Source organism: Lissotriton helveticus, chromosome 6 (genome assembly GCF_964261635.1).
Source record: "Lissotriton helveticus chromosome 6, aLisHel1.1, whole genome shotgun sequence".
NCBI lineage: Eukaryota > Metazoa > Chordata > Amphibia > Caudata > Salamandridae > Lissotriton > Lissotriton helveticus.
The window spans coordinates 1933634008-1933649376 of NC_136067.1; the positions used below are offsets into that span (position 1 = coordinate 1933634008).

Below are 15369 nucleotides of genomic sequence, written 5' to 3' on the forward strand. Positions count from 1 at the left end.
TGTTCTAAAATACAGGCTTTTAAATCATCCACTTGGTGTTGTGCTTCAATGAAGTGTGTACCTATGGTGGACATCATCAATTTGGTTCGTATGTTGCTCTTGTGCTCGTTGAGCCTTACTTTCAATTTCCTCTCAGTTTGCCCCACGTAGCTTTTGCCACATGGACAACTTAAAAGGTAAATGATATTGGTTGAATCACAAGTCCCATTGACTTTTAATTTGATAATTTTTCCAGTTTCAGAATGTCGGATACTGTCTCTTTTCAAAATGTTTGTACAATTATGACAGTTTAAACAAGGTATTGTCCCTTTATATCTGAATATTGGTACTTTGACGTTGCTGGGTTTTAACAGTTGTCCGATGTTTTTGGACCTGGTATATACAAACAATGGTTCTTTTGAAAATGTTTCTTTGAAATCAGGTTCTGCGGTTAATAAAGGCCAATGTTTTTTATGATCTTTTTGAAGTGATGACTCATGGTGGAATATTTGCTCACACAGGTGATTCTTTGCTCTTCAGGTTTGTGTTGTGGTTTTGCAAATAGATCTTCTCTGGGTTTCTGTGAGATTCTTTGTTGAGCTTGTTGTAAAACTATGTCTGGGTATCCTCTGTTCTTGAACCTGTCTATCATGATGTTAGTTTGAATCTCCAGGTGTTCTGGTTCCGAGACGACTCTCTTGACCCTCATCAGTTGTGAGTACTGTAAGTGTTTTTTTAAAGATGGAGGATGAAAACTTTCATATTTAAGTGTGTTGTTTCTGTCTATCTTTTCTATATAGGTTGGTTTTAAAGCCCGTGGGTGCATTGCTCACTTCCACATCCAAGAAATGTATGACATCTTTATTGGTTTCCCACGTAAATTGAATCCTCTCGTCTATGGAATTCAGTTCTCTGATCTCCTTGATCAAAATGTCTTGTGATCCTTCCCATGCTATAAAGATACCATCTATGAACCATGCATACAGTCGAGTATGTGTTTTCCATGTTTGTTTTTGTAAAATGTTAGTTTCTTCAAAGTTTCTCATGAATATATTCGCGTAAGTAGGAGCAGCTGGATTTCCCATGGACGTTCCACATTTTTGTAAATACCATTTCCCTTGGTAGGCAAAGTAGCTGTTCATGAGAGTAAACTGTAAAAGTTCCATGAGGAATATTTTCATCCCTTGATCGTAGTTGCTCTCTAATAGTGCTTTCTCTATTGCTTCCAAACCTAGGTTATGAGGTATCGAGGTATATAAAGACTTCATGTCTATGGTTGCCAGTACGATTTGTTGGTGTTCACTGATACTAGTATTGGATAATTTATTCAAGAAGTCCGTCGTATCCTTTATGTATGATTGTGCCGCCATGGCACTGGGTTGTAGATATTTGTCTAAAAATTTCCCTATAGGCTCTTGTATGCTGTTTCTAGTAGATACTATAGGTCGACATGGTGGTCTTTTCAAGTCCTTGTGCACTTTGGGCACCATATAGAAGATGGTTTTTTTTGGATATTCTTGTATGAGATACTTTTTGGTCGTTCTTGTATAACTCCTTTATCTACTGCTTTCTGTGTGATCTGATGAAGTGTTTTTTGTATTTCTTGGGTTGGGTCTTTATCCAATCGCATGTATAGATTTTCATCCTCCAGATGTTCCTTTACTTGTGTTTCATAGTATGACCTGTCCATTATGACTAGGGCTCCCCCTTTGTCTGCTTTCTGGCATATGATTTTCTCGTTGTTGCCGATGGCCTTAATTATTCCGTGTTGTTTGACCGTCAAATTCTGAAATTTCTTAGCTTTCTTTGTGTTCAGATGGTGTATGTCTTGTTTACACAATAGTTCGAATAAATCAATGGTTTTATGGCTTACTGGGGCCATGTAGGTACTGGTGGTTTTTAATCCCTTCAGTTGATCTTCTTCTTGTTGTTTGTTCTCTGTCACAATGTTATCGAAGTCATTCCTTAATCGTAGTTTCCTTGTCAATTTGAATAAACTTTGCCCTCAGAACCAATTTTGAGTGACCACAGGGAAGGGTTTGCTCATTTTCCTGGACGTACGGCTTGGATGGGCACAAGATCTCTGCACAGGGGAAGAAAGGATCTGCCATCTTAGTTTTAGGTAGAGGGGGGCAATGTGGAATAGTTTACAGAGAAACGAACAGGAAGTGTTGAAAAGTGGTAAGGTCACTCCTCTGAATGTTTACCCCACTCATTAGTGAGTGAACAGCAGTTGACCCCTCCAGCAGGCTGGCATAAATGAAACACCCCTAGTACCCTCCTTAAAAAAAAAAAGAATTGAATTGCGTTTCCAAGTAAAACTTACTCTAGAATGCCCATTCTCCTCCCAACTTGTACCCTTTTCAGAACACTGCTGGACCTTTGGAAGACAGAGAAAGGACTGCACCTGCTGTTGTGACCTGTAAGGAGAACCCTTAGGGCCGGACCTGCTCCCATGTGTACCCAGGATTAAGAACTGGACTCCAAGGGTCCTTTGTCTCACCTCCTGTTAAACTACACAGACGCAAAATCTGCCAGAAGTTCACTTTCCTGAAAGAGCCCATCTGGCCAGTTTCAACTGGACCTACCCTGGTGCCTTCTGGTGGCTTCTGTTGGAACGAGTCCTGACCCCCAATTGCTGGTCCTGGAATTCTTAGCTGATGTTATAACGTACTCCTGCCCAAACCTTTCTTCCGAAGAACCGGTGGGAGACCAGGATTGATGTCAAATCGCTGGTCCGATCCAACTGGCTGGTTTGCCCCACTGAAGGAGATCTGACTTCCAGAAAGGTTTAAAAGTAGAAGGTGTTGTTGAGAGTGATGTTGAGGCTTCCTCTGCACAGACACCGGCTTTCCCTCCTTGCTCGACTACCGCACCGGGACTTTTCTCATCACAACCCACCATCATCAAATTTTGACTCCGATCCAACTTTCAGCTTGCCTGCCAACAACTCGTCAACGATCACCTTCTCTCCCAAACTTTTTAAATCTGACCGTAACTTCTTGACCAGGATTTACCTGGGCCTCGTGTCAGACTCCTAAACCATATTCTTGTGTTCTAGCTGGACCAGTTGCCCACAGTTCATTTAAATATTCCATATTATAAATTAAAGTAGGATTTTTAATAAGTTGTGTTTTTAACTGTCTTGGTACTTGTAAATGCTTTATTTATGTTCATCAGTTAAGCCTGACTGCTCCTCAGCACAGCTACCAGGGGTTGAGTTCAATTTTAAATGACTGACACCTTTATTATACTGTAGGAACTAGTTGGCTCTTGATTTGATAAACCAATAATTGGGTATATGGTGTAAAGAGTCCAGAGATTCCCCAAAAGTGTACAGGGCTCAATGTAAATCCAAAGTGCTCTATTTGTGGTAGTGTGGTCGAGCAGCCTTAGGCCTGACAGAGGAGTGTAAGACATTTGTTATACACGACTCAAAAAGGAAATCCACACCATTTTATAAAAATAAGCTTTATTTTAAGACCAAGATGTATGTTAAAAGATTAGTACGTTTTTCAATAAAAAATACCTTTCTCTTTAAAAAAAGTAGACACAGTGCAATTTTTCAGTTAGCAATGTTAAGCAATGGGAGGAAAACAAGAATGCAGTTTTGAAGTTAAGTACATGACTTACAAATCCACTCTTCGGGGTTTCAGATCAACACCAGGCAAGGTTCAAAGTATTACTTAGAGTTTACCACCAGTGACACAGGGGTGGCTGGGTGCGGAGGTCAAATTCATGGTTGTGCACCCAATGGAATCAATGGAGGTCGGGGATGATTGAAGTTGCGCTGCTCACAGGTGAGTAAAGCGGTGTCAGGGGTCAATCTCCGGGGGTTAAGGTAAGCATGGGGGGGTCACAAGGCAGCACCAAACTTAAACCCTCTGCAGCACAGGGGCGGCCGGGAGCAAAGTGCCAATACAGCATCGAGTGCCCAATGCAAATTCATGGGGAGATCAGTTTTGGAGAGAAGCTGCAGGCTCTGGCCAGGAGTCTGAAGGAATAAAACCCACAGCTGCCCAGGTAAGTTCTGGTGCTAGGGGACGCAGGGACACTATTGGTCCAGCTCCCAAAGGTCATGGGGCTTTTGGTGCAGGGGTGTCCTTTCACATCGGGAACAGCTTACCGGGCAGGTCGCAGTCAGGGGCATTCTTCGGATTGAGGCTGCAGGTGGACTCTGGCTCAGAGTTGCTGGGGAACCTTCGCAGGACCGATGGGCCACTTGGGCTCAGGCTGTGGGCGCCTGGTGCAGAGGTGGGTCCGGAGGCAGTTTTGTGGTTCCTCAGGGCAAGGCTGTTTTGGTTTTAAAGTTGTCAGGAATCTGATTTCAGGGTCTGGGGTTGCCACCTAAATACTGGATTTTGGGGTGTTAAAGGGGAGTGATAAGAAGGGACCAATGGGTTCCCTACCTGGGGTGTCTACACCCTCTATTATGCCACCCGCCCTGATTGGATAAGTCCCACCTTCTTCAAGATAGTGGGCACTGAAAAATGTGCTTCACTTTGCTTCCAGCACCTGAGTGGTGGAGTGGCGAAGGGGGCACATATCCTATTCTCACTAAGTTTTCCCACCGATTCTCCTGCCAAAAGTGGAGGTTTGAACTGGGGGCTGCCATCAGCTGCTCTCAGCAGAGGCTGGGGTTGCATTACAGAGGCAGCAAGGCCTTTGAACCTTCCCTCTTGAGCACTTTGCTAATCCTGCGGGAGGAGGTGTAACACCTCTGCCAAGCATGGGCTTTGTTTCTGACCTCCGAGAGCAGTGTCTCAACCCAGGGGTCCAGAAACTTGTCTGGTTGTGGCACGCTCCCTAAAGCCAGTCCGAGACCACACCAGGGTTGGTATGTTTTCAGGGAGCGCCTCTGAGGTGCTCTCTGAGTACATGTTTAAATAAATCCAACACTGGCATCACTCCTGCGCTCAGTGAAGCCATCATGATGCTGGGGAACTCTAGTTGTCCAGTTTCCAGCCCATGTACTCTCCATGGCTTCCCTGGCACTTACAATATTAAGAATAGACTTAAATATTGTAGGGGCATATCTGCTAATGCGATATCCCAACACCTGAGATATAGTTTACACTGTCTTAGGGCTTGTAAGGCCTGCTAGAGGGGTGAAATACCCATACCTTGGGTAGTGCTGCTTTGACATGGCACACGTGCATTGTGCCATGATAACTTTGTTGTTTTTGTCTGCACCAAGGCATGCAGGCTGCAGTGGCCGTTTGCACGGCCTTGGTGAGGGTTCCCTAGGGGAACTTCTTTAGTCGCAACTCCCAAGATACCAGGGGTACCATTTACTAAGAACTTACATTAGGGTCTGAAGTTGCCAATCGTGGTACAGTTTTAGGAAAGGAGCTCTGGCACAGGGGACCTGTTTGGCAGGGACCCTGAGCACTTTCAGTCGAAAGCACATCATGTTCCAGTCAAAACGTGGGGTTAACCATGTCAAAAGAGGCTCTTTCTCACATGTACCTTACAAGAAAAGTGACATTCTTTCTTTTTGTGGACTACGATCCACCATAACTAATAATCCTCTTTTTTACCACACTCCGCAAAACATTTGTCTGTGCTGAACACGCTGCATGAACTGAAAGGAGACATTTCCCTATGCACACTTACTGAAAAAGGATTGATGTCTATGGTTGAAGTGGCTTCCAGAAAAGTACTTTACTGTGGGCCATATGACTATTATAGGATTTCGTGGGTGAGGTATTGAAGATGAGAACAGACGGCATAGGAAGACTGGTATTGCTGATACTTATGGGGTTAATCATAGTATTGCTGATGCTTAAACTGGGGTTATGCACATTCACAGTAGGAACATAAAATTCAGAAATAGGTCCTATAGCTTTTTCAACCTACACTCTTTTACCTGTCCTTCTTTGCCTTCATGACCTCGAGGTATGATGGAAATGGAGATTAAGAGAACTGCATTTTAGCCCATAGGTCACAAATGATGAAGGGATGTGGGTTACAATACATTATGAGACCCTCTTTCGGCAGGGATATGGGTCTGATGCTTAGATTGAAAAAATAGAGATTAGAGGTAAGGTAATGATTGGAAGCCCACTTTTTGGAGTTGGAAGGAATACATAAACTGACCAGGTTCAACCAAGGTCTGGGCAAAGCTCTTCGCAATGAGAGTCCAAGTCAGAGCTTTAAGCTTAGTTAAAGCAACGTGTACGATGTTTAGACTGAAAGGATGATACTACAGTGGTGGTGATAACATTGAGGAATTATTAACTTGTGATTTAAGATTGAATGAAGTTTGAAATAGAGTAGTAGTAAATACTTTATTTGGTCCAGAGACCATTAAAGTGCCAATACAAAACATACATCATGATGATAAGAAAACATTTGATAAGAATAATAACAAGAAAGGAAAAAGAATACATAAATACATTATAACAACATATAATCCATAGGATGAACATGATGGGAGACCTCGAGAAACATGATTATAACTATCAACATAAACCTCTGTAATGGCCTAGTTTCATGCCAATATGTGGTTCACCTTGTCAGATGGCCCAAATTGCCCTATCTAAACCATAGAGCAGAAGAACAAGGTTATTCGCCCATTCATACTAACTGTGAGCAATAGGTATCCTATTCTACAAATAAAAGTGTTAAAAGATTATAAAAGGTATCATACAAAAAACTATTTAGGAGCAATTCAATTTTAGGCACTGATACTATATTCATAAAACATGACCAATATTTACATTGCAGCAATGATAATTACAGATATTAGACTTTCCCTACGTATTGTCCAAACCACCCATAAAAACAGTGCAACTGCAAATACAAACGACTCATTTGTATCTCTTTTCAGAATACGCATTGCCTTCCAGTAATGCATACCACACTTAAGTTTGCACCATGCTAAAATCCCCTTTTCCATAAAATGGAATATCTAGGACAAAATACCAGGAACTGAAACCCTGTTTCCATTATCAGCGGGCATAAGGTGCAACTCTCCAGATCACCATTCGTTTTACACCATCTAGAGGTAAGGCTTCTGAGGGATAGAATGCCTAGCCTGATCTGTATGTACCTGATTAAAGACTTCATGACATTGTAATCCAAGGAGGCACCCTCAAGTGGATCGCCATCATCCTCACCTGAAGAACCCAGAGAAACTGCCTTCCTCCCCTCACTTCGGAACCCAAGAATACCATCTGCGGCGTTCCTCAAGGTTCGTCCTTAAGCCTCACCCTGTTCAACACTTACATGACCCCCACCCACCCTCCCCCCATGGCCAATGCCGTCCGATCGCATGGACTGCACATCCTATCCTACGCCGACGATACCCAGCTCATCCTCCCACTATCAGAAGACCCCTCCGACACATGCTGATCAGCTTCCACGGGTGCATGATGAGCATCACCTACTGAATGAGAGACAACTGCCTAAAACTCAACACAGACAAGACTGAAGTGCTGATCTTCAGAAATAACATTTCCCCATAAAACTATGCGTGGTGGCTCTCCGAACTAGGACCCTCACCCACTCTGACCGACCACCCCCACAAGCTCTGTATCATCTTGGACAGCAAACGGTCACCATGAAAAGACAGATTAATTCATTGCATGCTTCACAAGATCTTCAAGTGGCTCCCCATCTACACCAGACAGACTGCACAAGCCCTTGTCACCGGCCAACTGGACTATGGCAAGACACACTACATAGGGAATCCCCTCATATCACCACAAGAGACTACAAACTATTCAGAACTTGTGACCTCTCTTAACGGATCCATATCACTCTCCAACTCCAGAAACTCCACTGGCTCCCCATCCAGATGCCAGTTCAAAATGTGGATCCACACCTTCAAAACCTTCCACAACCAGTGACCTGCTTACATCAACCACCGACTGAAATTCCATCCCTCCTCCAGCCTCTTGCTGCCTCGCCCACATTCGCTACAACAACGGTGGAGGGAACTCTTCCTACCTCGCTGCAAAGTCGTGGAGCAACCGCCCACTTCAACTACGGACCTCATCCTGTCTGCTGGAATTCAGAAAAGCACTCAAGACCCGGTTATTAGACTACCCCTCTCTCCCCCCTCAGCAGCACTCTCAGCGCCTGGATGCCCTCACAGGTGATTAGCCGTGCTATACTAATCCAGATTGTTTGATTGAATGTTCTATAAATCCTTGTGTGAGGTTTTTGCTCCCATCTTAACCTGGCTGTTAATCTCTTTCACAGAGTGGCGCGAAAAAGTTGCTAGCATGATGTTGGAGGCCATGATCACAGTCAACCCAAAATGGGATAAAACCCAACCTGAGTGTGGTTTATATATTCTTATTTCTTTGCTTAATGTAGATGCAATTTGATTTCAGGGATACTGGTAGCCAGCATAAGCCCTTTCCTTCCTGCACTGAAAGTTGTCTCTGGGAGAAGCTGCCGAGACAAATACAAAGAAGTTTTGCACATTATTGAAAATAATCACTGATCAAAGAAATGCTTACTGATAAACTAGCTATACGCAGAAACAGCATTTTATTGGGTCAAGTAGAGAGTTCTGTGTAGAACTTTTCAAGCCTTTGGTTTCCATCCCAAATTTCTATAATGGGTGGTGAGTGGGTAGAGACATTCCACAGCTACTTTCGGAGTCAACACAGGATCATCACCACTGTTTAAAATCCTATGACAGATAATGCAGGAATGCTTCTTACCCCGTTATCACTATGGAATCTTCCGCTGGAAGGATCTAGATAAATAATAACATCTGAGGGATATAGGTAGGAAAGGATGAGTTTAAGCTGATAGTTTTGCAGATTATTTGGTTATTTCCGTGTCTGACCCCATGTGCCCCATTCCCACCTTGGCGAAGAACTTGAATGGGTATGACTCAGTCTTATGTTTAGAGTTAACTTCCAGAAATCCGGTGCTATGAACCTTTGAACAGTCAGTGAAAATGAGTGTTTCCCCTCCAGTGGTCATCCGTGTTGCCAACAGTCTTGGGACCCAAATCAAGACAACCATTGAAAAGATGATTCCTTCTACCTATAGCCCACTCATACTTTTTAACCTTATGATTTGCAGTCTTCGTACATTGGGGCCCTGTCATAGTTGGGCATAGTTGCAACTGTTAAAATGTGGCGTAAAATCCTTTGCCTATTTCAGATTGACACTCTGTTCCCAACTCACCTAATAAAGAATCTAAAAGACCTAATAGAAAATTTTATATGGACTGGAAAAATATTGTCAGACCTGTTTACACTGTCACGCTATGGAATAGGAAACATGAGGACCGGGCCGGGAAATCAAGTTTATAGAATGCACAGAGAGATTAAGGCTGAGTTCTCTATTATGAAGCTTGCAGTTTTTGTTACGATACCCCTGACGAAGGGAAGATGGCTTCCCGAAATGCATTGGGTTATTTTAAAATAAAGATGTCAGATGTGGAAAAACTTGGCGTCCTTCATGTTTGTATGAAAAATTGCTACATGGTTATGGAATGAATAAAATAAATTGAAAAACATGGATGAGAAGAAATATGGAAAAAGAGTAATGGAGTAAAACAAGGAGTTAAAAGAAGATAAACTGTCAAATTTAATTAATTTGATTCATTCAGTCCCTCAAATGGCTGTGCAGTTTGATCAGAACCATAATAGGTTCCTTCGTGTTTCGTTGATACTGCAGCGCAGATGGGCGGCGCACGGAGCAAACATGCACGCCAGAATAGCTCTGAAAAGCCAAGCATGAACAAACATGGAGTATGCAGGTGTGCTTTTCACAACCCCCTGTGATGTACATTGTAAGACCTGTTAATAGCGCCAACACATATTGGTAGGCTGGGATTGCCAAGTGTAATGAGACATTACCAAGCGAACAGTTCTGATACATGGTAGAATGGAAAAGATTCGAATATGAAGAGTAGTGGTGTTTTACTAACAAAACTGTTGCAGGAATGCATATCTGGAAACCTTAATGGTTCGAAAAGAAACTGCATCCATGCAGTTCATATTCTGTCATTAGGGCCACAGTGGGGTTCTGAGACAAAGTAGCTTCAAGATTGGATTTGACCGCATCCCTGTCACCATTCGGATTGATGACAAGCAACCCCAGCTTTACACCAGCACTGGAAGACGGTGTATTTGAGGGGAGAGTAAGATGTTAAGATAAGAGAACTGTTTCAGGAGAAATACATTAAAACGTTTGAAATTGTTAAAATGAAATATGGCACACCAGAGAAAACTAGATAACATTATTATCAGATATATTAGGTACCGGTTACTACATCAGTCTATCAGACCCCAGGCACTCTCCCCATCATAATTCGAAAATGGCTCCTCCTAAAAACTGAGATGATTTCTTTTCAGAATTATATGGCCTACAACTAGTACACAGCACAGACTGGATTTCTCCAGAACAGAAAAGGTGAGAAAAAGACTTAGCAAGACCACTCACTGAGATGATATTGGAGGAGCTCTTAAATAAAACAATCATCTTGATTAGGAGAACCACTGGGAAAGAGGCTATGGCCAAAACAATGCTGTACTGGTACTATACACCAGTAAAGCTACATAAATGGGAGTCCTGGGCATCAGACAAATGTTGGCATGGATGCACCGATTCTGACTTTGGCTCACTTACTCAAGGGTTGCTGAGAAAGTCATACATTTTGGAAGAGGTCCTGAACACTATCGACAATATGTTTTACACATCCATCTTTAGGTTCCTGGCTTGGATTTACTCCTATGGCCAACAAATGGAAACACCTACCCTCTCAGAGATGAGCAGATGACCTTTGCCCTGTGTTCAGCTTTGTAAGGCAATGTGAATGCCCCAGACTTTAGAAAGTTGTTGTGTAGATTGGGGGAGCTCCTGGGTATGCAAAATGAACTTCAGTTCTAGAACTCAAACCCGAATTCTTTAGCATAGACTATTTCGCAATCAAATTCTAAAAGTGTACATGACCTCAATATAAAAGTACTGAAAGTCATTTTCTAGGATCTTTCTGAGCTGCTTGGTGGCAACAAGAATTGACCCATAATGCAAAGGAGAGGCATAGCATCAGTCACTCTGGCGTATATAAAAGGCACTATATCTGCTTTTGATGAACATGGGTAAGGAGGCAGGGGAAATTGGTAGTACAGTGTATTTTATGGTGTAACCTTTTTTTGGGACTGTTGCTCATCAGTGGCAGTCCGATGTAGGCAAGCTTGTGTGTTTACACACGCAAAGATTTGACCTGTATGGGGATTGACAGCAAAGCGTTTTGAAGTTATCTCTTTTTTTTTTTATAACATTTTTGTTGATATTGCAAGAGGCACATAAAATAAATACATTTACAAATCATGACATAATTATATAGTAACCATTTTCGAAAAAGAATACGTGAGTATTACAGAGGTGAAAAATAACCATAAAGCTTATAAGAAACTAAAATGTGGTCTCAACCATCAAATCTACTTTTGGAAAGTTATTCTGATCCAAATATAATGTCCCAAACCCTTTCTTTTTTCCTCAGAGAATTAGGCCCTCTTAGTCTAGCTAAAGCAATCTCCATGGTGTGTATTTCATTCACCAAAGCCCACCATTCCATAACGTGTGGCGGATCTGGCGCTATCCATGCTCTAGCTATGGTTAATCTTGCACAAGCAAATAAAATAGAATTCAGATCTTTATTTGGACAATTCAGTTCCTGAAGATCTATTAGAATCAGGTGAGCTGAGAGAGGCGGAGACACAATATGTTTCCTTTCTAATACATCTACTACACCCTTCCAGAACTCTGATAATGCCGGGCATGAATAGAGCATATGGCCAATATCAGCAGCCTCCAGTTTACATTTAGGACAACTTGTGCGTTCATGTTTATAATTATCTGATGCCCAGCTAGAAATTCTCTGAGTGGTATAGTATAATTGGCAGATAGTCCTATAAAACTGCAATGTAATACTGGAAGACTGTACGACTTGATTAATCTGAAGAAGAGAAGCGGATATTTGCTTAGAAGTTATATTTAATCCGAGCCTGGCCGTCCACTTAGATGCTAATTTTCCGCAGTCATCTCCCTTTGCCTGATTCAGAAGTCTGTAGCTTTCACTAATCAGTGATTTAGTCCGATCTGAGTACAAACATTGTAAGATGTCCGAGTGTCTTATTTCTTTGATATTCATCTTACGAACAAAGAAGTCTTGAAGTTGCACATATTTAAAATACATCCTATCACTTATATTGTGTATTAGTTTAAGCGAGGTAAACCCTAATAGTCCATCAGAGCCATAGAGATCTCCAAGGATATTAATGCCGCAGCTAGACCATACTGTCCCAGCCCCGTCTGAAAAAATTCCAGGAAGTCCTGGATTCCCCCATAGCCTTAATTCAGAGTTAAAATAAGATACCTTATCAAGAATCATTATCTGTTTCCAAATTTGTACAATATGCCTAGCAGTCTTAAATTTTACTCGTTTAAAGTAATTTGGGTCATTAGTTCGATCCATAAATTGTTTACAATCAGACCCTAGCATTAACTGATGAAAAAATAAGGAGTTATCATTTCTCAATAAGCTGCGCATCCGACCAAAAAAGGAAGCAAAAAAATATAATTTAAAATCGGGAAACATTAAACCGCCTTTTTCAGTCGGAAGATTTAGGAGATTTATTGCTCTCCTAGCTTTTTTGTAACCCCATATATAACTAGAGCAGATTCCGTCAAGTTTAAAAAAAAAAAAAAGAATTATTAAGACGTAGCGGGATTGATCTGAATAAATAAAGAAATTTGGGCGCGACTTTCATTTTTATTAGATTTATACGCCCAATCAAACTGAGCGGTATCTTGTGCCATTTTTTAAGAGATTTAGCAACTTCTTTTAGTAATGGATCATAGTTGAGGTCTATTATTTCAGTAATCTTTGCTGATATTTTAACCCCCAAATATACAGCATTAGCACATAGGCCCAAAACAGTCGTTGAAGGATTATTGTTAGCGATGACCTGCGTTTTATTTATGTTTAATTTGTACCCGGATACATTGCCAACATTTTTTGCTTCTTTTGTTATTGCAGGTATAGCCTTAGCTACATCAGTGGTGAATATTGCTACGTCATCCGCATATGCGGTAATTTTTAGATTGTTCCCCCTATGTTGTAATGGAACAATATCATGCTGTGTTGAAAGTGCGTTCAAAAATGGCTCTAATGATAGCGCAAATAACAGGGGAGAGAGGGGGCACCCCTGCCGTGTTCCTCTTCCTATTGGAAAACTGAGAGAATTCTTTCCTGCATAGCTAAGCTGTGCCATTGGTTGATGATATAATGCCTGAATCCACCCTAGATATTTACCCCCCATGCCGAATGCTTCCAATACGGCCCATAAATACTCCCACCCCACTCGGTCAAATGCCTTTTCAGCATCTAGCATGACCATACCGAGTGGGGTGGAGTTAGTTGACGCTACATCAAAAGCCGTAATAGCCGTATTTATTTGGGCAGTAGTGTCTCGTCCTGTAACAAAGCCATGTTGTTGCATATTCACCAATTCAGGCATTAAGGGTGAAAGTCGGTTTGCTAATATTTTGGCAAAGGCCTTAGCATCCGAGTTAATCAGCGATATGGGTCTGTATGACCCATATTCCTCCGCTGCCTTTTGTTTCTTTAAAAAAAATACTATCTTGGCTGTTCTCCAAGAAGAGGGAGCTCTCCGAGTTTCTCCAATATAATCTACAACTAATTTAAATAAAGGAAGCAATTTGAAGTTATCTCTAAGTTAACTATAATGTAGAAGATCACTGATTGAGTATAATTAATTTTATATTAGGTGCTAATGTGAAGTTCTGTAAATGTAAGGCTAGGAATAGCACTCTCTAAATGAAGTATTGGTACTAAAGCAAGGCAGGCGCTGCTACCTCTTATCTTATACCACACTAAAGGATCTATGGTGATTTCAAACAGATTTGGAGACAGTGAGAAGCCCTGTCATTTGCTTGTGGTTTAATAAGAAAGACCACCCTGAAATAGTATTTTCTCTAACAGTGGGCATAGTCAGCCAGAAAAAAATACAAAAAAAATACATTCAAGTTTCTCACTATTGAGAGATGCATGTGATGAACCTTGCCAAAGGGCTTTTCTTCTTGTTTCCAATGCAAATCACGAGTCTGTGTTTGTAGTAGAGTCTACTTAACATTGCGGGGTTTAATAATAACAGCCTCTTTTCAATCTGGTGGATCGAGTTTTGCCTCCAAGATAGTCATTGTTGTTTTCCTATAAGGCACAGGTTAGGTTGGTCTATGGCTTTGAGAATTAGTTATTGTGCAATCAAATCCTACTTTGCTTCTCTCTCCTTTTTTTTATGGAATACTATAATCTTGATTGGGCTTTGCTGGCAAGAGAGACATTGTTATTAAGGTGCCTGCAACTTTATTCATTTTAGACATCAGTTTGTAACAATCCTGTGCGATTAAACACTCATTCAATTAATCTCCTTGAACAAAAGACAGCCTACTTTGTTTAATACATTTTGTTATGACTGAAAAAAAGGTTTGGGTGACCTAGTAGTTATGTTATCCACATGACTTATATTAGTTAATATTTATTTGCTTTGCAACAGGTGTGCTAGCTCATCTGGAGCAATTGGAGTCCATGGCCCATAAACTGGCAGTGAAACAAGAGGAACAGAAGGCACAGCAACGGACTCTTGCGGAAATTAGGGCAAGAATTCAAATGCTCAGAAAACAAAGAGACGAGCTCATAAACAAACTGAAATTGGAAGAAGTTGGGGTAAGATTGTTTTTTTATGAAATCAAACTTAAAAGCAGCAGCACTGCCATTTCTTGGTTCTGAAGTAGTAACTAACACTGAATCATGCTAATTTTATTGACTTCGAAAGTATGCAGGCCTGAGAAGATGATGATGAGATTCAAACCTCCACGATACAGTTCGTGTACAGATTGAACTTAGAGCTTTAACTAATATATAAGTGGCTTTATTTGGTGAATGCATGTGGAAAAACTGTATCTTTGGTCTCCTGTCTGGGCAGAGTGTCCTTTACCCCTCCCCATTCCTGTGTCCTTATGCAGGCTAGAACACCTGAGTTTTTTTGTCCTTTTGTCCCTATTATACAAATCTAGCAGGATTATTTTTCTGTCCCCCCTGTTGCATCTGGCCCATATATGCCGGACGCTGTGCAGTGAGGTGAGCGACCCCTGACCCTCCTGGTAGGTCGTTCCCCTCCACGCAGCTCCGCCTGTGTGCCCCTGCTGCCGCTGCCGAGTATCCGCTGGTAAGTGTGCTCTACCCCCGTTTTCGCTTTCTGTGCCACTGTTTTTCCCCCTCTTTGTGCCCCTATGCAACTCGTTTTTCCCCTCTGTTGTGCTCCGTTTTTTACCTCTGTGCCACTGTTTTCCCCCTCTGTGTGCCCCGTTTTCGCTTTCTGTACCACT

The 15369-nt window shown here is 41.7% G+C and overlaps 1 protein-coding gene across 7 annotated transcripts in view; it reads left to right on the forward strand.

Annotated features, from left to right (window-relative positions):
- The window catches only part of CENPO (centromere protein O), a 138071-nt gene that overhangs the window by 16257 nt on the left and 106445 nt on the right, over positions 1-15369 (forward strand). For 6 of the 7 annotated variants that reach the window (XM_078649927.1, XM_078649924.1, XM_078649923.1 and 3 more), the window contains one exon: positions 14538-14707. In XM_078649927.1, coding sequence (XP_078506053.1) covers positions 14538-14707 — 170 coding nt within the window. Of the gene's footprint in view, positions 1-779; positions 856-14537; positions 14708-15369 lie in introns of all 7 variants that reach the window. The other variant, XM_078649921.1, reaches the window with a different exon arrangement.